The sequence below is a fragment of the Brachyistius frenatus genome, unplaced genomic scaffold, assembly GCF_029030835.1.
Source record: "Brachyistius frenatus isolate BFR_SWC_R1_liver_20210118 unplaced genomic scaffold, ASM2903083v1 Contig_29, whole genome shotgun sequence".
NCBI classification, from domain to species: Eukaryota; Metazoa; Chordata; class Actinopteri; family Embiotocidae; genus Brachyistius; species Brachyistius frenatus.
Genome location: NW_027210628.1, coordinates 2,828,470 through 2,851,344, shown reverse-complemented (window position 1 = coordinate 2,851,344; position 22,875 = coordinate 2,828,470). Strand labels below are relative to the sequence as shown.

Genomic DNA, 22,875 nt, shown 5'->3' with positions numbered 1-22,875 from the left:
CTAAAGTGAAAGTAACATTACGTAAAACACAGAAATACCTAAATAAAGTACCTACATTCAAATCAGGTTATAAATGCTTTATATTATGTTTATAATTGATAATTGCACATTTTAATGCAAAATTTAGCTTTTCTGTTCTTTACCAATATTCCCTTTGTAAATTTTACTATGATAACATGTGTCATGTTTAATGAAACTTTATTAAACATAACAAACATGTAAAACATAATGTATTTATAATTTGAAGAAGAAAAAGTGATCATCGAAACTAACCCACCAATAATCCAGTTTACATGCAGAAAAGATTTGAAAATATACAACTGCAATGTATCATTTATTAGCCATTATATCGGTTTTTTTTAAAAAAAAAATTTATTGAACCCTTGATGTTCCAGCTGCTAATGATATGTTCCTCATCCATCAGTCACATCCATAAATGTATGAATGCAACAAAGAAAAAAATCAAACATGATGTTAAAAAAATAAGTACATCCCACTGAAATCGTTAGATTTTTTTTACATACAGTTTTTGGACAAGAAAACATTAAAACTCTTTGATACAGTGTCTATAGATAAAGGTGGGATACTTAAAGAACACCACAAAAACATTTGCTTTTTCAATCATTGACTCAATAAAAATATCAATAAATGTAAAATTCTTCTGTGGAGAATGTAAGTACACCCTTAGCTTCAGAAGCTTGCTTTGCCCTGTCTTGTTTTGCAGCTTTACCCTTTAAGTTTCAGACATTGTCCTAAAAATGTGTGACCACCCTTACATGCCAACCTCCTTCAGTTCCAAGATGTTGGAGAGTTTTCTTCCTTGGTGGTTTTGTCAGTGAAGGTCAGTGTTGACCATTTTCCTGTTGAAAGGTCCATTTCTGGTTCATTTTCAACTTTCATACAGATTGTTTCACATTATCTTCTATTTGATATGATGCAGAATTCATTGTTGGCAGCAAAGCAACCTTAAACTCTGTCTTTGGTCTTTCGTTTGCACCAAACATATGGATACGGCCATAACTTTGATTTGTCTGTACAGATGCGTTACTCCAAAAGGTCTGGTTTTTGCCTGTTTGTTCACTAAAAAACTCTAGTTTGGATCAGATGTTCTTTGTGGACAGTGAAGGCTTTTTCCTGGCACACCTTGCATGCAGGTCAAATGTGTACAATCTGTTTCTAATTGTATGCACTTTGACACCAACAGTTGCCAGTTCCAGTGATTAAACTTTGGGGTTCTTGGAGACTTCCTCATGCATTAAAATGTCTGCTCTTGGCCTGAATGTACTACTTGGCTAGTCCAACAAGAGAGGACAAACTGACAGTCGTTTGAAATCTGCCAGTCAGTTTCCTTTCAGTGGAATTATTTATTTCAAATATATTTTAAGTCCTTTGCCAGACTCCCAGGTATCCACAACCTTTCTTCTGAAGGCCCCAGAGAGTTCTTTAGATCTTGGCATGTTGACACCACACACTTAGCAAAGAGAATAGCTAAAAACTATGTTTGAGGTATGTCTTTGAAACATGTGCGCAACAATATTATACTACAGTTGACAGGCAGTATCAGTAAGTAAATGATTTCCAGTAGCCTTACATGGCCCTTCACACAATACAATTGTTCTCGCAGAAAACACACTCGGACAGATTTCTACTACAAACAAGCAGATGTCAAGCATTTACGTAAGCTCAGTGACAGCTCGTCTGGAGAGATGTTTTGTTCAGACAATCTGTTGCTATCTTGTTTTATGGCAGCTGTAAGAAAAAGGCAGTGAGGCTGAGATGTGCATAAATCACTCTGAGCCATGAGCCTCAACAGGCCCACTGCGGATCACATTCATATTTCACATCCACGGTCATGCTGTATAAATGGTGCTTCTGTGAATGTGAAATATAAAAACGTTCAAACACACACTCTCTCCTGGGAGGTTGGCCTACATTTTACCTGAGTTCAGGGCCTCTCGGAATCAGAGGTACATTTCCCAGCTCTGAGGCCTCTGTCACTGTCTCCCTGTCTGTCTCGGTCTCTGTCTCTCTCCCTTTAGGTAAGACCCATGAGAGCTCTGACTGAGTTCTGTATATAGATAATGCATGTCTGTGTGTGAATGAAGGATTGTGTGTGTGTGATCACATCTCCTGCAAATGGGCTAAAGAAACAGGACTAATACATGCCGCTCTGTTTCAGTCCTTACCCAAAAGCTTCAGGGTCCACATTGTTTATCCACTAAAACTTTTTAATTTATTCAAAAAAATTTGACCTCCAAAGAAGCAATCATGTTACTCTGAATGTGTTCAGACTGGATAAGGAGTGAATAGTAGAGGTTGCCCTATTACATTGAAAACACTCATTTGACCTTTATTTATAGAGAAGTCCAATGGGAAAAGATGTGAGTACCTGTTTATACATGATAACTGAAAATGACATGTTTAAAAGAACAATTGAAATTAAAGTGAAGCTGTAAAAATGCGCACTCTGTTGACCATAATAGACAGAAGCTGTCAATTATTATGAATTTCAGAGCATAATGACACAGAATATCTAAAGAGTGTAATGATATTACTGTAGTCCAGAGTAGATAAGATTGCTGATTGAATTAGTTTTTGTCTGACTGTACAGAAAGCTTAGCAAGTGTTTTTATGTGAGTCCCTCATCATGTAATTGGAAAAATAATTAATCATCTAACCACAGACCAACGTACTTGAAGAGTGTGACTCGTTAAATTTTTTTTTAGCCATCTAAGATATATATGTTAGAACCATTTGTTCTTCTGTGAAGAACATAAATTAGATTTGTTTGCATTTGATACCAGGTAATCAATAAGAGCTTGTTGTGGCCTGCAGTGACTACAAGTAAACAACCATATAGAGAATTGCATCATCAGCATAAAAGTTTACAATGCTTTACAGCTCCAGAAATGTTATTAATGTAAAGACAGAAGAAGCAATGGTCCCTTTTTTTTAAATCCTTCACACAAAGCAGCCCAGTTACAGGAGCAATTACATTCATATTGTGCAAGTCTGCACATTTAATTGTGATTTAAGTCAAGTACCAAAGCAGTAACTCGTGTAGGGTTTCTGTAGCACGGTGAGGAGAAAGGCGGTGGATGGGTGTGTAACATGTCTGACCTTCCTGTAGGAGGCCATGGAGCTGAACCACAATTTTTTATATCCGTTTCTAACCTAAACATGTGCAGATATCGCAGACAGTGAGACTTTGACAAATGTTGCCAGTGGAGATAAAATAACTGGCATTAAATGTAGCTCAGCCTCTGCTGCTTTAAATTTGAAGTTATCTTTTTTTTATCTGTCCAAGCACCAAACTATGGAAATACGGCACTAAAGTTCTTTTCACATCATGTCCAACACAGTTTATTTTGCTTCGTGAGGAGGACTTTCTAAAATATTCAGTTTTACAATATTTTCCCCCAGAATTTTCTCCTGAGACAGCAGGACACCTAATCCAAACCCTAAATACCAGGTATTAAATAAAAATCTATGGATCTTGAGGAGCCAAACACAAAGAGAGACACAAACAGACAACGTGTCAGATAGCAGATAATAGACGGAGACCAGAGGAGAGGAGTTGGCTCATAGCAGGAAGCTCCGGTCAGATAGACAGAATGCCCTTTCTGTGCCCTCCGTTGCAGCAGCGGCCATAAACAACCTCTTACCTTTCATCCCTTTGCTCTCTGTGTTACCTGTTAACCCGTGACCTCGAACACACGATCTTCTCCATCCTGACCTCTGACCTTTCACCTCTTGAGGTCATGGTCAGTGCCCTGCTGTTTTTCACCCATAACTTTGCTGTATTTCTTTAACTTTTCCTTCACAGCAGGGATTCTTATAAGAAATTATTTTGTTTATGAGTCAGTTTTATCACAAAAAAGACAAACCGCCTTTCAACATACCCCGTCGACCTTCTTGCTAAACCGAGTCAGGAGTGCCAGTAAATGAGCAACACAATATAACAACAAAGACAATGGGTTGCGAGAGGGGATTGCTGGTGATGCACTTCTTACGTTTGTAATCTCAAAGAGATTGAAACCAGATGTCTGGATGACGAGAAATGGGAGGCAGGAGGAAGAGGAGTTAAAGGAACAGCCCCGAAGGTAGATGAAGAGTATGAAGGGTAAGGGAGAGAAATAACAATGCATAACCCCTGAGTGCCCTGAGAGATCTGTCACACCTCATAAATCTGCAAATTTTCGAGGTTTTAATAACGCTAAAGTTCCTCAACACAAAACTTCAGACATTTGAAGAGCTGTTGCCACTGCTCCCAACAGTTTACCCCATGTTTTCTTTCTTTACTTTTTCTTATCTTCCTTGTGTTTACATCCTCTTCTCTTCTGCTTTGTTTTACCGTCTTGTTCCTGCATCACTCCCCGTGCAGAGGGCAGCAGGCATTTCAGGTCACTGATATCCAGTGACTTCTTTAACTCCCTCTGATAAAAACACCACAGCGCAGAAGTTATGACTGGCCTGTGTGGATTGAAATACCTTCCCCTTGAGTGTCCTGCTTTTCCATGAAACAAAACAATTGATGACGGACTCTTCCAGATTATTACACAAGTGACGCATTTTATCATGGGATCCGTCAATTTTACCTGGAAGTGTGCAGACTGTTGGTGTTGCAGTAAAAAATATTTTCTGGCTAATGAGTTGTTTTGCCAAAATCCTAAAACTGAATATTTGTTAATTTACTTCTCAAAACATTTTGAATAAATTACAGATATGATTAACAAATATGAAAACCTCCTACATAAGAGCACAGGAAAAAGGTTGATCCCATCTTTCTTCAAATCAGAATTGAAAGTATGCAGTTGGACACATGTTTCTCGATGGTTAGGAAATAGAAGCTCAGTGAGTCCAATAAGATAAAATTGATAGACTGATGAAAACTAATTTGAGTAATTGTATTACATAATGTTATTGGTAACACCAGTGCTCCTCTTCTGAAGATGCCAAATGTCTGCTGTAAAAGAGCACTACTTGCAGCATCTTCCATTCCCCAAATCCAATCTATTCTTTTTTTTTCTTTTATGAAGAGCAGATTTGTGTTTTTATAGTTTATCAGTTAGTGATATTACTTCATTACACAAGACTCAAACTCTATGCAACAGCTACATGAAAATAATTTTTTCTATATCCACGACAATTGATCTTAACACTGAATGAGTGAACACTTAAAGGAGTATAAGATTTAAATCTGAAATGTTCAGACTGACAGTGGTTTCTAAAAAAAAAAAAAAGTGTCAAAATTGATGCGGCAGAACCACAGATAATGTCCAAACAGTATTTCCCCTTGTCAAAAACCCGATGGATACACTTATTGTAACTTTGTGTACGTCGTTGCTTTGCGCAAGTAAAATAAATTACGTACATTTCTTATTGACGTTACTTAAAATAAAGCCACATTTAGGTTTGTTTTTTTCGTAAACTTGAACATCTAGGGGAAAGATCCTGGTTTGGGTTAAAATAAATATGTTATTTACATAAGTGTCTTCATTTTTATAACGTGAGGTACCTAACGTACGCAAGGTGAATTAAATTTGTGGTATGGTGAAAGTGTGTGTTTGATCCTTCCAACTAACCCAGACCTCATCTCAATGCAGAATTTGTCAATCTTTAAATTTTTTTCACCTGATGTCCTTCTTTGAATCTAATGTTAAGGCACCGACGCCAAAGGGCGCATGTATCTCTGTGACGCCATCGGCTTTGACAAAATATCAGTATCTGACGCCTTGCAAACGCGAACAGACCGAACATTAATGGTGCATTCCCATCTGCGGTGAGCTCCCCATTTGGAGTTGGTATTTGCAGAAACAAGTAGAAACGACTGATGTGGATGCACACATTTTTTTTGCACAAATAAACACACAAAGAAGTTGAAGAATGCTTGAGAGAGAGACGGAGACACGCTATTGTTCTCACACAAACAGCACAATTAACAACATCCTGCCAAAAAGAAATAGTCTGGTCTTACTTTTGAAAAAACACTTGAACTAAGTATGATCCTGCAGTAAGTATGGGCTCATTTGTTTATAGTAATTGCTTGTGTATAATTGTGTCAATCAGTTTAACAGTCATGATGTTACTACTGGTAAAAAGTATTGCATCTTAAGTATTAAAAGCTGAATACAGCTGATGATGAAAATAGCATTTGGAAAGCAGGTTTCCTCATGTAACTAATAACATACTTGTCCTAGCAAAATGTCAGCCTGTCAGCAGTTGTGTTGTCAGAGCAGCAGACATTCTTTCTCATTTAGGAATCAGGCTCTTCAACATGTGAAGGCAATAAAGACATCATTGACATGGTGTCTCGGAGAAGCCATAAAACACCCATTGACAGTTATTGTTCAAACTCTCAAAGGAGACATTATCTTGTTGCTCTCCAGGCCTCAGAAAGACAACAACCAAGCATCTGGTGGAGAACATTTACAACAGTGTTCCACACCTCAGTATTTCTCTAGCTGTACCTAGTGATAGTCTTCTGCAGGAGCTTGAATGTGTCGTGAAAGTTGTTTCTGGTTTTTCTCTGTGTTTGACTCACTCCTTTTAATGATGTGTAGCATCTGCACACATCGGTGTGTGTGTGTGTGTGTGTGTGTGTGTGTGTGTGTGTGTGTGTGTGTGTGTGTGTGTGTGTGTGTGTGTGTGTGTGTGTGTGTGTGTGTGTGTGTGGGGGGCATGAAAGTGTCCTGCGAGGAGTAAGACATTAAAGGTTTGTGGTTGAGTCGATTCCCGTAACTGTAAAGTGTGAGTTGTGGTTAGTAGTTTTGTCAATTAGTCATAGATTGAAGAAAAAACAGGCACATGCACTGAGAGTGTGAGAACAGACAGGAACCAACAGGCAGAATGTGGGCTTAACTGTGGGCCAAGCAGCATCAACAAGCCCCACCTACCTACCTACCTACATACCCACCCACGTACCTACCTACCTACCTACCTCCCCATCTACATACCTACCCACCCACCTACATACCTACCCACCCACCTACCTACGTACCCACCCACGTACCTACCTACCTACCTACCTCCCCATCTACATACCTACCCACCCACCTACATACCTACCCACCCACCTACCTACGTACCCACCCACGTACCTACCTACCTACCTACCTACCTCCCCATCTACATACCTACCCACCCACCCACCTACCTACCCACCTACCTACCTACCTACCTACCTACCTACCTACCTACCTACCCACCCACCTACCTACCTACCTACCTACCTACCTACATACATACCTACCCACCCACCTACCTACCTATCTACCTACCTACCTACCCACCTACATACCTACCCACCCACCCACCTACCTATCTACCTACCCACCTACATACCTACCCACCCACCCACCTACATACCTACCCACCCACCTACCTACCTACCCACCTACATACCTACCCACCTACATACCCACCCACCTACCTACCTACCCACCTACATACCTACCCACTTACATACCCACCCACCTACCTACCTACCTAGCTAGCCCATGTTTTCCATGTTTCTAAGGTTTTGACAGATCACAGTGTTACTAAACCCTCATAGACCCCACAGTCCTAGTATTACTCACACTGACAGCAAACACAGCCCTGGGTTGTATGTGCGTGCGTGTTCATATACATAAGACATTTTTTCAGTCAGAAATATTTGAAGCTCTTTTGAGGGAACTGTGAGTCAGATATAAGACAAAGCCTGAATCATATGTGCGGGGAGATTCATCACAAAAAAATGCTGGAGTTTAGACACGTACACAAACGATTATGCACTTATGTGTGTAAACCAGGACCAGATTTTGAATCATAGTGGATGAGCTTTGGGACCTTTGTTACATACTAAATCGCATTTCCTGACGTAAATCTCGACCCAGTCCCATGTCAGAATTTATGAAACCTTACAAAAATCTGCACGCCCCTCCATCACTCCTTGTCTCCCACAGAGAAAGACACACTAATACCAGAACTGAATCACAGGCGTCACAATCAATAATTCCTGTTTTACTGTATATGGTCAGATTACAGGCTTTAACCTGAAAACACACGTATTCCAGTAAATTCCTGGGAGTGAGCATCACAACTTTATGAGCACGATGGATGGGCCATATGTCTGGAGCAGGTATTCAGCTCATTGTCAACAAGAAAGATGCATGGTCCCTGAGTGCTGGCCTCTGAGTTGGCTCCCTGCAGGATGACACAACAGATATGCTGCGCAGACACACACTCACATGGATGACCAGTAAATCAGGCAGCAGCCTCTGGATCCCAGCCAGAGGGACTGCGCTGAGTTCGGACTCCTAATAACCACCCTGTGGCTTTGCACTGCTGGAGTATTTCTCTGTGTTTTGTTTGTGTGCGTGTGTGCATGGCGTATGTGTTTGTGGGGTTGAGCGCAGTGTTGCGTGAGCAGGTGGACCATGAGGGTTTAAGCAACTCTGGCTGTATGACAAAGAATAAATGAGCAGAGGAATAAGAGGGAGAGGGATGTTTGCCCAACTCCATTTTGAACATTTAAAGGGTCACGGAGGCCCATGTCTCAATCGTCTAACTCCATTTCCTCCTCAGCTCTCCCTGCTCTACCTTCATCCTCTGTCCCCTTTCTTCTCTTGCTCTTCCACCCTTCATCTCTACTAAAGAAACTGGACAGGTAAAAACTGATTCCAAAGGCGAAACCCTCACTCTGCATACACCATCTGACTGCATCAGTAAGTGTTTGTGTGCATTTGTAAAGATCAAGATCTTTAGGTTTTTCCACTTCAAGTTTCTGTTTTATTCTCTGTCTTTGGTGCAATAATCTCTGCCTCAGTATTAAAAAAATAAAAAAATAAAAAATAATAAAAAAAAATCATAATAACAATGAATAAAAACGTTTTGCATCTGTAAAACAAGTTGTCTTGTAAAAACTTTCAGAGCAACCAAATCCCTCTGCTCCTTTTCTGACCTGTCCATTCCTCCATATGGGCCAAGAAGGGACAGACGGGAGGGGTGAGATGTCTTTTCCACACAGAGTCACAAAAGGAGGCTTGCGTTCTAAGATTTGGATATTTAGGTTGGTAAATAAAGCCAAAGCCGTAAACACAAAACCTACAGACTGTGTTTGTTAAGAAGTTGGGAAATGGAGGATGTTAGGGAAATTTTTTGGATAAGAGAGAAACAGGGAGTGAGAAAGGAGGTTGACACAGAGGCCATTTATGTGAAGATGACATAATCACCTGTTGCCCCCACGTACAGCCAACATCTGTAAAATGTATTAACTTTCTGTCCTTCCCTCTCGTCATGCTCTTTTTTCCATCCAACTCCTACCCGTGCACAGACACTATGTCACACAGTGATAATGCCGTTATGTGTGAAGTGGGCAATTCGTTTTTATATTCATGAAGTATTTACATTGCAGAAACAAGACAGAAAATCCTCAAGGTCTGTTTTATTTGGAGTCAAGAGTCTAGAGAGTTCAAGTCTGCAGCCACTCTGGCAACTCTGTAGGGCTGTAGTTAGTCACGGGCAACTCAGTATCACGCCAAGAAGTGGAATACACCCATTGGTCACCAGAGCATACTGTGTCTGTGTCACGTTTTCGAGGCATTAAAAAGTAAGGTGCCTGAAGGCACCAAAAACCAGGAATAAATTATGGTTGAAGTTAAATATGAACACAATCGCATTTTGGTCATGTTTAAGCAGCAAAACTTCCTGACTCACTCACTTTCGTCTATATGCGGACTTTATCACTCATTATCCCTTTCCTCCTTGTGTTTACTAGGAATGATCACAATCTCTATCATATTAGTTTAACACATTAACTTGTTAGTGTTTACAAATTAGCACTCAATACTAAATGCAGCTGAAGCTCATGAGAATGTTAGTTTTGCGGTTAAGCTATTTCATAACAAACCAAAGGGAGGGAACAATAGTTTTTTGCCTGCTATCAGCAAAAGACATCAGAGAAAAAAATACACAAAGATCATCAAATTTATTACTATTATTCTTAAGGGTGAAGGTGTATACCAAAGTCTATGGCAATCCACTGAATAGTATTGGGAACTATTTCACTTAAACACAAATAAAAACCTCAAGGTGCATGAGTATCTGTACCAAATATTTTAGACCAATCTGCAAATGGTGAGATATTCAAAGTGAGCTCCCAAAATCAGCTCATCCTCACTCAAAGTTGCAGACTGACTGATGCACAAATATTTCCATATTGGCTAAAACCCCACCTCATTCTCATGATCAGGACATTTGTCAGTGCAGTTGCTTACTTTGATTTCATACATTCGATGTGGAAATAGGAAACCTTAAAATTGGAACACAAGAAATAGGTTAATCCACTCCTCCTGTCTGTCACAATTAACACAAGATTCAGGTCTAGCTCCATTTCATACTCCCAGGATTGACGTTTTAATTCACATCAAAAAGGGTCAAAATATCTCCCCAGCTGAGACAAAGACACAGTGTTCTCATGGAGGATCATCAACATAAAAACATGGTGTTAATCCTGGATATTAATCCTCATGCCACCTACATGGGTCTATTGTCTGATCCATCACTCCACTGTGTCCTTATTTTAATCACTGATACCCATATAATACTGTAGATTTATGAAAAACTGGGTTAATACTGAACAAAATCAGTCCCCCTTTCATTTGTTTAAAGGCTGCTCCAATTCCTGCAGTGTTATTTCTTCAATGAAGCTCTACCCGACACAGCAGTGCAGGATATGCTATTCTTTTATCGCTCATTTTATGCATTTATCTCCATATGTCAGCCTTTTTGGCAGTATGGAAAATGTTTCACTCAGTTTTTGGAAAGTGGTGCACGGAAATCTCTTTTTCTTTCTTTCTTCCACACTAGTTTCCCTTTTTGTCCTCTGTATGTCCTGTGGGTGGGTCATATTATGTCTACACACCTCATGTGTGCTAGAAACCTGCAAAACAGACACTGAAACAGTGTAAACATTTGACGGCTGGGAATCTCTGCTCCCATTTCCCTCAAGGAAGTTCGAGCCATTCCCAGACTGCTCTCCTCTGGCCCTGCGGCCTGTGTGCTTCTCCGGCACTCAGCTCCCTCTGTGCAGAGAAAAGGCCCTTCAGAGCTCCAGGCCTCCTCACGGCTCTCCTGGAGGTGCCACCCTCACCACAGCTCAACTGCATCTCACTCACGAACACACACACTCCCTCGCTACATTCAAACCCAACCAGTGCCACCTACAGTAGCACTCTTGTTATAGAGCGATGCTTTTTATATCATGTGTGCCAGTGGGCCATTTCACTCCGGGCTTTTTTGACTACAACCACTTTACGGTGAGAAAAGAAGTCTGTTCGTGAGTCCTGCTTTGGATCGCCAGCTAAGAGTCACTCTAACCACTTTTACACACACAGATTCAGAGAGTTAATTATAAACTAAAACTGCTTTTTCACACTTACATATTCTGACTGCTGCATTATTTGCTACCAGTGACAAATGCTTTCATATCTTTGTTCTGTTGTTCAATATTTGTATTGTATGTACATGTGTTATTAATCTGTTCGGCCCTCTTCTCAGAAAAGAACGGTTTTCCACAGCAATTATACTGAAATCTCTAACAAAGTCCAGCGGAGCAGAACAGAGCTAACCTGTTCCTGACACATACCAGCTGTCAAATGATGCTTTATTTCCCATTTTGAAGAGTATCAAAATTCAGTCTAATTAGCTGTATAACTCAGTCATGTTTCATATCCATCATCATCATTGTATTCGCTAAATTCCTTTTGTCATCAGGGTGTGGGAGAAACTGCCTCCAAAGTTTAAACTATTTGAAAATGGTGAGGAAAAAACGTGTTTTTAACATGACCACCACTCATTTTTTTTAATTATCCAAAGGAGCTTTTGAAAAGCTTTTATAAGACCCAGGGTGGAGGAATTTCTCAGCTCACAGAGGAAGACGTAATCCATCCAACTTGTGTTAAAATGTCAACATCATCAACAGATGAATTACAAGGTTTTCACATGCCAACAGGGATACAGGAAGTCGGATTTGAAGTTTTACACAGGGCTGGACACTGAGATCAAGGCGACATGACTAATAAGTAAGTGAGAGTAAATAGAGTGGGTGGATGCTCTGTACAGCATGTGATGTTCGGGACGCACACCTAATGCACTCAGAGAGCGCTACGGTACTGTGTAATGCCTCGGCCTCCCTGCGACGGCCCAGTGCCAGCTCTGCTCTGCTCCGCTGCCAAACAAGACCACAACATGGGCCTCTCTGCCTCAGCAGCAGGCCCTCTACTATTACAGCCACGCATGGCTGATCCCAGGCCTACCAGCTGTTCACAGGCACCGTAAATCTCAGCCCGGTGCTGTTTTCTTTACAGCTGACCTCAGACCAGCTGAGTCCCTCTGTACTAAAAGACTGCACTTTACAGGACACTCAGGGGAAACATGTGTGCCACTATAATGATAACATCAGTCAAGTGGTTTCTCGAAGTTATCTCACTGAAGTACGAGTCGTTCACTGTTAAGACTGTTATTTATCTTTTCTTTCTTTCTTTCTTTCTTTCTTTCTTTCTTTCTTTCTTTCTTTCTTTCTTTCTTTCTTTCTTTCTTTCTTTCTTTCTTTCTTTCTTTCTTTCTTTCTTTCTTTCCTACGTCATGATCGCATAAAAATGACTTAAAACACATGAGTTGTTTGTTGGCCGTGTTGTGCACAATGACAGTGTAGCTCTTGGATGAAGCTCTGAATTTGTCAGTAAGCCGATAAACAGTTGAGCTGACAGAAAGTGTCGTTCGGGCTTTTCTCTCCTTGGCCGAAACACGCGTTGGTGGGGGAAATGACACATCTCGTTGAAGTCAGAATAACAACCCATGATGGCAGTTTTGTTTTTTTTTGCTTTGAAATACACATACACATACTTTCGATGACGCCAGCCCCTCTGGTCTGGTGTCTGCCAGAGTGTGAAATCACACACACTTCAGAGCCCTTTTTCTAAGTGTGCTGTTACAACCGTATTTCATATGTTATTTTTGACAAAAGGAACTCCAGCTATGGTGAGGCCACTGCATAAAGTTGTCACAGTTTTTTCTGCAGCTACTGTATTCATTAGCAATATTTTAAGCAATGGTGGCAGAAGTATTCAGATCCTACAAACAGTAAGTTAAAGTAGTAATAAAACAATATAAAGCACTTATAGGTTTAGCAGCATTTTGAGTCCATTCAAACATTAAAAGGTTTTCAAAATCTTAATTGGAACATAAAAGTCAAATTACTCACTATAAGTGTTATTATATGGTATTGTATATTATGAATTGTGTATTATTACTGATGATTAACATGTTAGCAGTTTCTTTTATATGGCTGTTCCCTTTAAAATATATGACAAAGAAAACATTGGGACCTCACAAATGAAGCAAATAATAGTACTCATCTTATAACATCAAGGTCTGGGATACATCAGCTTTTCCCTCTGTCCTCTCTCTCATTGTACCTTTCTGCAGGTATGTATGGCTTCAGAGCTACATGCTTCTGATATGTTGGACCCCACCAACGGGCCCAGTGTTTACTATTTGTTGTCTCTCTATGATGTTCTTTTCTCTCTCTCTGCTCTCACCTCACACAGACCAGTCAAAACAGACCATGAGTCTGGTTCTGTCGGAGGAGTTTTTCGAAAGCAAAAAGGAGGTAAACGATATATTTACTTCCGCTCATGTGGGAGTTGTTTAGTTGCAGAGTTGCTCTCTATAATGTTGTTAAATGCCCTGAGATGACTTATGTTGCAATTTTGTCTATATAAATATAACTGAATTGAATTAGACATTAGGTGAACAGTCGGTTCTCATAATCAGTGTTGCATTCAGAAGAAATGAGACCTGAGTGACTCATTTATGCCCAGACGACTTGATCGGAGCAGTTCTGGAACGTCTAGGCCTGCGGTGGTGCTAATTAACAAGCACAACAAAAACCCATCCATCCAACAAAGCATACAAAACTAACATCTTCAAAACCTGCAGCCAAATTAACAGTCCAGGAAAACCAAAGGTGTGTTCATAATGAGCTTTTTATTTAAAAGCACATGTAATGGAGCTAGGTACATTTAGCAGGAAAAAAAACAGCATTACTACTATTTCTTTTGTACAAAAAAACAAGACAATACAAAAATACTAATATTGAATTTTAATACAATTGTGGGTGTATTTTGTTTGAATGCATATTACAAACATAACTATTACAATCTACAATCGTTTAGTTACCTACATACAAAAATCTGCTTTTTAAGCAGCATTTTGTAAAGAACACAGGTCTGTAATCATAGTGGATATATCTAAACATGTTAAGAAACAATATTTTACAGAGTTAATTTTAGTGATCTATACATTATTTATATATTTATAAAAAGAGTGAAAACGGCTTTGTGAAATGATAGGACGGACTATACGATGAGAAAGATGTGCAACATGGCGGAGTGTGTTGTTGGAGAAGGATATCTGAGTAGGCTGTAAATAAAAATGACTTCTGTGTTTGTGGTACTGTACAACTGTTAGTGATTATACAGAACAGGCTATAAACATACAAGGTTAAAGATGCTTCTTAGCAGAGAATAAAAATATTAGATCCACAGTTTTTATAACGTTCATCTGCTCTCTCGCTCTCTGACACACAGTGGCGCGCGCGCGTGCGCGCACACACACACACACACACACACACACACACTTGGCACAGCTGACAGTGTGTGTGTTTCATTTGACATACACAGTTTATCAAGAGGGGGTTCCTTTTCACAGGGCACAGCGCTCATACATATGCATACATACATACACACACACACACACACACACACACACACACACACACACACACACACACACACACACACACACACACACACACACACACACACACATCACACACACCCACACAAAAACACACACACGCACATTGAGAGACAAACATCCATTGCCAATGAGTGATTGGGTGGGTGAGAGCCCCTCCCTGCCAGCAGAAAGAGCCCAAATCATCCCCAAATAATGTGCCAGCTTAGCTGTAATTCATCACCCTTCTTTCCATGGCGACAGACCGCACCCCTTCACGCCGCCCACCTATCCCCTCCCTGTTCAGGGAGCCAGACAGATGGCCCCCATCACCAGGATGTGGCATGGCACAGCCAGGCCTCTTACACAGGTGCTGGGAGGCTGTGAGGTCTGCCCCCCTCCTTCTATAGAATTTGTCCCCCACCCCCTTTACTACATCTAACCCTCAAGAAATGCAACATCCCGGGTTTGGGCCACTCTGAAAGTCCACTTCAAAAAGCTTGATGTGCTGATCTGGAGACAGAAGTGTGTGAAGTTGGAGGGCTTTACTTCCCAGAGCTTGATTGGAAAGACAACAAAAGGACTGCTCTGTAACCTGTATGATCCTAACAGAGACCTATTGTTAGAGAGTTATTGTTAAGGAAGCCATGCTATGCTAACATTATCCTGACTGTGTAGGAAGTCTTGTGAAACTAACACATCAGGTTTGATTGGCTTCCAGGAGTCAATGTTTCTGTCTCATGATTTTAGCAAGATCAAGTTTTTTTTTCAGTAAAGACATCTCAGGCAGCAAGTGGTGATACTGGACAATGAAGTTAAAACAGTGCTATAATTCATATTTTTCTATCCTGTTAATATTTCTATGCTGCTATTTATTGCAGTAATATCCTTCCCTTAGCTCAGGAAGTTGTTGTCCAACGGTGTTTCAAGGCCACAGAGAGTTCAGAGAGGAAGCATCGCTGGATAACCCTCTCTCCCTCGGCAGGGGGTTTGTCTTTTTTTTCTTATCTTTTTGTCTCTTTTCTTCATTTGCTTATTTAATTCCCTTCATGTGGTTACACTTCCAGCAAACCTCCACACCCTCAGCTCTGCCTGTCATCTATTTCTTAATTAATCTTGTAGCTTCCAATTCGTTTCTGTTTGTGCTCAAAAAAGGATGGGTTCACATGTTGATTAGTAGTTATAGTAAAATAAAAAGTCTGGATAGTGAGAGTGGACTCTGCTGTGCAAATCTCAAATGTGACACCCTAGTCCACAGAGTGCCGCGCTGGACACTGCGAAAGGGAAGAGGATGCCATTCAAGGAGCAGCTACAGTCTCTTGTCGCTACATTCTACTGTCCGATGGGAGGGGAGCAGCGCTGTGATTGGCTCCTCGGTCACAGGAAGGACAACGTGGCCTCTCTCACACCATGTTGTGGTGGTTGTTCCTCTCGATGATGTCGGACGAAGGGAGCAGCTCCTTCTTGATCGGGGAGGGCGGGGGCGTGGCTGGCTTCGGTCTGGGCTTGAACAGGTCTGACACGTAGAACACCTGGTGGACACACAGAGGCCGAGCATGGTGAGATGGGATGTATATAAAGAGTCAACAAGGGAAGGGAAGGACACAGGGATTCCTTGACTGCAACGGCACTTGGGGTTTGGTAGTTCAGTTTATATGCAAATGTACAAGAGAGAGCCAAATTACTACCTATTGTATTTACATATAGCATGATAAACCTATCTGAGGTGATTTGCCTATACTAGAAAACTTCAGTGAGGGTTTGGGCGTCTGTTCCCAAAGCAAAGTTTCAAAATGAGCACCACATTCGTCCTCCTTAGCTATCGCCTCAAACTATGTGTTTTTTTTCTTCGTTTACCAGCCTAACAAATCAAATGTGATAACCGAAGCAAAGTGAGATGATCAAAAAGGGTTTCTAAAGAACTGATGCCACTCAGCTGGAACTGGAAACTCAATGGCAGGTCTAAACAAGACTAATTTGAACACACACACCCACATGTTCTCCTGTCTGCAGGGAGATCTGTGAGCTGATGAGAAGTGGATATTAGAATTACATCATAATGCCATGATGAGGAACTCCCTGTCACCTTCATCTGCCAGACTTTGTGCAATGACAAACTGGCAATGCTGAGTAATCTGGCGGCAGGAAGTGATTTTAGTATGCCTCACTCTGATTTATCAGATTTTTGTGAGCTATAACTAATCTGTTTAATTATGCCAAATGTGAATTCCCACTTTACGTCAGCTCTAAGAACACAAGGTCAGTCTGCTTGACAGCGGGGGAAAAAAAAAAGAAAGCAGAAAAGCAATCTCTTCCTGAAATCGTGATGACATCATATGTCAAACAGGAAAACAGACGGGATTGGACAGGAAGTGGGACCATGGAAACTACTGTCCGCTGTAACAGTGGATTACCGTTTCCACTTACACTCGTGAGCAACAGTGGCTTCAGCCGCAAACACACACACACACACACACACACACACACACACACACACACACACACACACACACACACACACACACACACACACACACACACACACACACACACACACACACACACCTAATTGGCAGGCGCAGCAGCTTTTCCTTCCATGCTGCCAGTCCAGGGCGAGCAGAGGGCCTATGCCAGGGAGGTGAGGGGGGGAAGGGCCAGAGAGAGAGGCTGGCATTCAACACTAAACTCTGTGAAAGAGAACCCACTGTGCACCAGCTCCACGCAGAAAAAGAAAACAATATGGCTGATTCTCATAGGGGACTTATACGGGCAAATACTTGCTGCTCATATGGGAAACAAGTGGGCAGTTCACTGTTCATCTTTGTTTTCTGGTAAAGTGGTCGCCATGCAGTCACTGATCTATTTATATAACAAAGAGTGTCTCATTCTGAGTGGTGGGCTCAGCACAAAGGCATTCTCCTATTTTACAGCTCAACATTTACTGACCTTTCCTGGGGACCTTTGACTGCCGGATGACATGCAGATAGATACCTCCATAACATACAGCTGCTTTCATGCTTTTGAATCGCCTCTTTGTCTACACAGCAATTAGTCTGTGTTATATGGTGTATTGTATATGATATGACTGGGGGAGTGGAGAAGGATATGAGGTCATATCTCTTAGTATCACCCGGGCCGTCATGAGAAATATTCCACGATCATTTCCCATCAGGATGTCCTATGTCCAATCGCAACGGGCCCTGCTGCTGCGTCACCCCAAACGCCAACCCATCACCCTTGAACTGCCCCGGCAGATTGCTTATCATGACCTCACTACTTCCTGCGTGTGAGATACACAAACGCACATATACAAAGGCTCCGACCCATTGTGTTGACTGATGCAAACCAAGCAGTTTGGTGCCTTAATACGTTTAAACCAGAGGACAAAAACACAGCAGAACCTTTAAAAGCATGTATATATATATGTGTGTGTGTGTGTGTGTGTGTGTGTGTGTGTGTGTGTGTGTGTGTGTGTGTGTGTGTGTGTGTGTGTGTGTGTGTGTGTGTGTGTGTGTGTGTGTGTGTGTGTGTGTGTGTGTGTGTGTGTGTAATTGTGCCTTTAAATGTGTATCTTTAACCGCTTTTATAATGTCGTGCCTGGCACATAAAGAAGCTGAGTCACACAGGAACTGTGACCGTCTAAAAATGAAACCAATGATAATTATTTGTGTTGCTTTGCCACACAATACATCCGAAAATGCATTCACACCATTGTAGGTCAGAGGGTGTAGCTGTGAATATATTTGCACGTCTGTATTTTTGAAAATCTTTTCTCAGAAATATAAAAGTAGATGTCTATAATTTAGTAAAATAACTACATGTCAACTGTCGGTTGTACTACAGAGAATTCCTTATTTAGATTTAAGCTTTATCTCCAGAGTGATGACATATTGACTTCCTGGTTCTACATGAGTTCACTGACCACTCAAGACACTGCTCCAATATCTACGACTCTCAGTTTGTGCAGCTTGTTCTCGTCCTCCTGTTAATGCCTGACCCAGCTCGTCCTCACAAATGACAATGAACCTCGAAAAACAAATGAACCCTGCTTTCTCTCGGACAGCTGCTTCCTGCTGGATTCAGTCCTCCTGACCTTTATTACGACAAAATGTAGGTCACTATGTCTGATAGGAAGTGCTAGGTAGGACAGACGGACCTTTTCCTGTTGTGGTTCCCCCGATTCTCGCGGCCCCGCAGATGTAGGCTGGAGTGTTGGACTCGAAAACAGACATTCATCTCCATATTCTTAAAGAAAAACTGTGTGTAGCGGACTCAGACACCATTCATCATTAAATGTGAGGACATACAAAGGGGTTTAAAGCAGCACTTTACAAAGTGTGATGCGTCACTACATGTGAATGTATCATTTGTGTTGTTTATTTACCCGGAGTCAGTGGGGCTGCACTGGGATTAAAGAGGTAACTGTAGCCTGGGGAAACCTGGAGCAGCAGTGACAGTAAAGTCATGGAACAACACTCTTTTCTTCACTGAGTTACTGGGATTTATTTGGAAGTGAAGAAGCTGTTCCACAAGGCCATATAACTCATCATGAGATATGCACAACAACTGTTCACAATTGCACGCTGGGGGCTGACGTGTGAAATTGACTAATTCGTCCAGTGCGTCCTTTTGTCCCTCCAATCCAAGTTTTGTCCCTAAGACAAGTGTACTGACAGTGTGTGGCTCTTTTCACATAAGTTCAGCCTGGAACGCATTACCCAGCATGCCATGGGACTCATTTAATCAACTGTCTAAGCTCCATCAACACATTTTATGAGAATGCTTTAGTAAAATGTGTAACGAAAACAACAAATGTACCTAAAAATGTGTGCCATGTTGTTAAAGTGTTCTCAGTGACTCTTGAAGTCCACTCAGTCTGACATACGTGTGCAATCATTGTACACTAAAAGGACATCAAGGAGAAACATTTCAAAGTCTGTTTTGGTGCTCTGAATATCTCAAGAACGGTGGAAAATATATGCTCTGACACATTTTCTAGTGTGAACTCTTGCTTTTATTCTTCATTTCACATTTAAAAGAATACTGACTAAACCTGTGCAGTTGCTAACCTAAGATCTGAAGATGTTCACACCTTGATTTAGTTCTTTCTGCTCGCAGTTCTGCGCCACACTAGCGTTATACCTCCTCTGTCCTGCCTCCACTCATCTCCTGTCAGGTCCTTTCTGCTCCGCTGCTCACTGAGAGGCCGAAACAGCCGAGCTAAAGTACTCACAGATGTGTGTTTCTACTGAGGCTGGGCCAATCAGAAGGGGCGTCAAGGATTGTAAAACTAACCACACTGCCTTGATCAGCAGGGATTGACTGTGTGTTAGTGTGTATGTACATGCATGTAGGCGGTGTGTATGCATATGAATAACGCGTCTCTGTTTATGTGTGCGTTAAGCCGAGTTGGATTAAACCCACGCACGTCCCGAGCCAAGATGTAGACAAGGCTCCTCTCTCCTGTCACTTCCCTCCCTTCACTCCTCCTGCCAGATCTGCCCATACGGAGGTCAAGCTCATGTGCTGAGCACATTTCTGAAAACATCACCATTTTTCATTTTTTTAAACTTGTCAAGGCTGATGTCGTCCAGGAGCTACGCCCAGCTGGAGAAGCACTGATTTTGCCAGAGCGTTACAGTCTATTGTTATTTTTGATTTGATTTTTGATTTTATACACTTTATTAATCCCCGAGGGGAAATTTCTTCACTTCTTCTTCTTCACTTCTTTATTTGCTGATTTCTGCTCACGAATACCCTTTCACTTTAGTAATCCTAGCATTCAAAGACCTTGCTGGGCTGTGTGTGTGTGTGTGTGTGTGTGTGTGTGTGTGTGTGTGTGTGTGTGTGTGTGTGTGTGTGTGTGTGTGTGTGTGTGTGTGCGTGTGCGTGTGCGCGTGCGTGTGTGCATTTTAGCTTTGCCAAGGTCTGCTGAGGCGCCACAACTAAGGTCTTGCTGAATTTTATGAATCTAATTCTTTCCACGTTCATGATTTGGGTCCTGTAGAAAGGTGAGGGTTGCTTTTGTGTGTGTGTGTGTGTGTGTGTGTTTCCATACTTTTTCCCAGAGGCAGCAGAGTTTAGCAGCAGCCTGCTGCGCTGATAGAACCAGAGCCACCAAATAAAAATAAAAAAAACAAAATAATTAATAGCTTCATTCCTGTTTCAGGCTAATCCTCTCTCTCTCTCTCTCTCTCTCTCTCTCTCTCTCTTACTTTTACACTTCCCCCATTTTCCTCTCGACCCAAATTCAATTTTCCTTGGCTCCATCTAGCTTAGTGTAATGATGAGGGTTACGAAAAACATCTGGCAAACACTGCAACGATATGTCACAAAAGTAGCGAGGAAGGTTGCAGAATATGGATTCACACCAACAGGCGGACACGCGCGTACACACACACACACACACACACACACACACACACACACACACACACACACACACACACACACACACACACACACACACACACACACACACACACACACACACACACACACACACACACACACACACACACACACACACACACACACACACTTCTGAACAAGGGCCTGGCTCCAAGCAATGTGTTATTCATTAAAAGGAATCAGATTCTCCTCACTTCACTGCCTGCTCCATTTCTCCTTTTCACCAAAGCAGAGAGGAGAAAAAGTGAAAAAAGAAAAGAAAAAAAGAGAGCGATGAGGAGGTAAACTGTATTTGAAGTTTGGATCCCTGGGGGTCACTTATAGAAAATGTTTAAATTGCAGTCAGCCTGCAATTTATTTATCATTTTTTTAAACAGTTTGTATGTATTTTGTGTTTTGTGTGCACTCACTATGCAGTAGGCCACCAGGGCTCCCTGCACGAAACCTGCCAGGACGTCGGTCGGGTGGTGCTTGTGGTCGGAGACGCGTGATAGGCCGGTGTAGAAGGCCATCATCAACAGGGTGAACTGGAGCAGCGGGCGGAGGAGACGAGCGCCACGCCATGTGAACCTGGACTGGAGATAGAACTGGGAACAAGGAGGGAAGAACAGAGGAGTACCATTTAATATGCAATTATTGTATTAATGTTCTGACATGAAAAGCCTTTAATGGACAGACAAAGAAGTGTGCATGATGTAAAACATATCATCTGCATTGTGATATTAATTATGATATAATTGGCAGTATCAATACCAGTGTAACCTCACTCAGTTGCCATTAGTGACCTGAACTCTCACACACCTGGCTTCATAAAAGTCATTGAATGTTGCATTGCCTTTTTAACCCTGCACCTGCACCTGCAGTGTGTGTGTGTGTGTGTGTGTGTGTGTGCGTGCGTGCGTGCGTGCGTGCGTGCGTGCGTGCGTGCGTGCGTGCGTGCGTGCGTGCGAGAGAGAGGTCTAGACTGAATCAAAGTGGGCTGGCTTGCCAGACCCGCAGAGAAACACATACTCTCTTCCACAACACACACACACTGGACTGCCTGAGACCCGGACCCGACTGATTCACGGTTCAACATCCCAGCTGTAAAAACAGCACGACCACAGAGCGCCACTGGAATACAGACACACTCGTATATATACACATACTCTGCCATGCATGTTTCAACACTGTAGGGATGACCTCTCTACCCTTTGTTAGAGCAAACTGAAGACAAAGCGGATGTACCCCCCTCACACACACACACTTTGCCTGCAGCCAAAGACCATGTTCTGAGTCATGATAAAGACATTGAGGAGAACCAAAACAGGAACAACAAACTCCAAGGGCACTTTCGGGCACTCGCAGTTCAGTGCAGATGCAGTTTTGCTCTTTTTTTATTTTTTTTTATCCATTTCCATGCAAAGTGTTGAGGTCAGCCTCGGTTCCTCAGACATCCTGTGTTTCTGCACCACTCATACCATTAACTTCCTGTCCCTCACACCCAGACGCAGAAGGCCTGGGAGGGCCGGCCTCAGCCAAGGTCTACCCAGCCCAAACCTCCATGCTTGTGTCTTATAATCAGCCAGGCTAACAATACCTACAGACAGCCACAGTGCCTCCTGGCAACCCCCATCCACTCCAAGCCCCCGTAGGTGTGGACGAAAAGTTCCCTCGCACTTCCTCTACAACACTATCATTGTT

At 41.9% G+C, this 22,875-nt stretch overlaps 1 protein-coding gene across 2 annotated transcripts in view; it reads right to left on the bottom strand.

Annotated features, from left to right (window-relative positions):
* Positions 1-14,012: 14,012 nt before the first annotated feature.
* The window catches only part of plpp3 (phospholipid phosphatase 3), a 32,349-nt gene continuing 23,486 nt past the window's right edge, over positions 14,013-22,875 (bottom strand). For both annotated transcript variants that reach the window (XM_069699167.1, XM_069699166.1), the window contains exons 6-7: positions 21,603-21,779; positions 14,013-16,313 (exon numbers count right to left, since the gene is read on the bottom strand). In XM_069699167.1, coding sequence (XP_069555268.1) covers positions 16,185-16,313; positions 21,603-21,779 — 306 coding nt within the window. In that variant the 3' untranslated portion in view covers positions 14,013-16,184. The remainder of the gene's footprint in view (positions 16,314-21,602; positions 21,780-22,875) is intronic.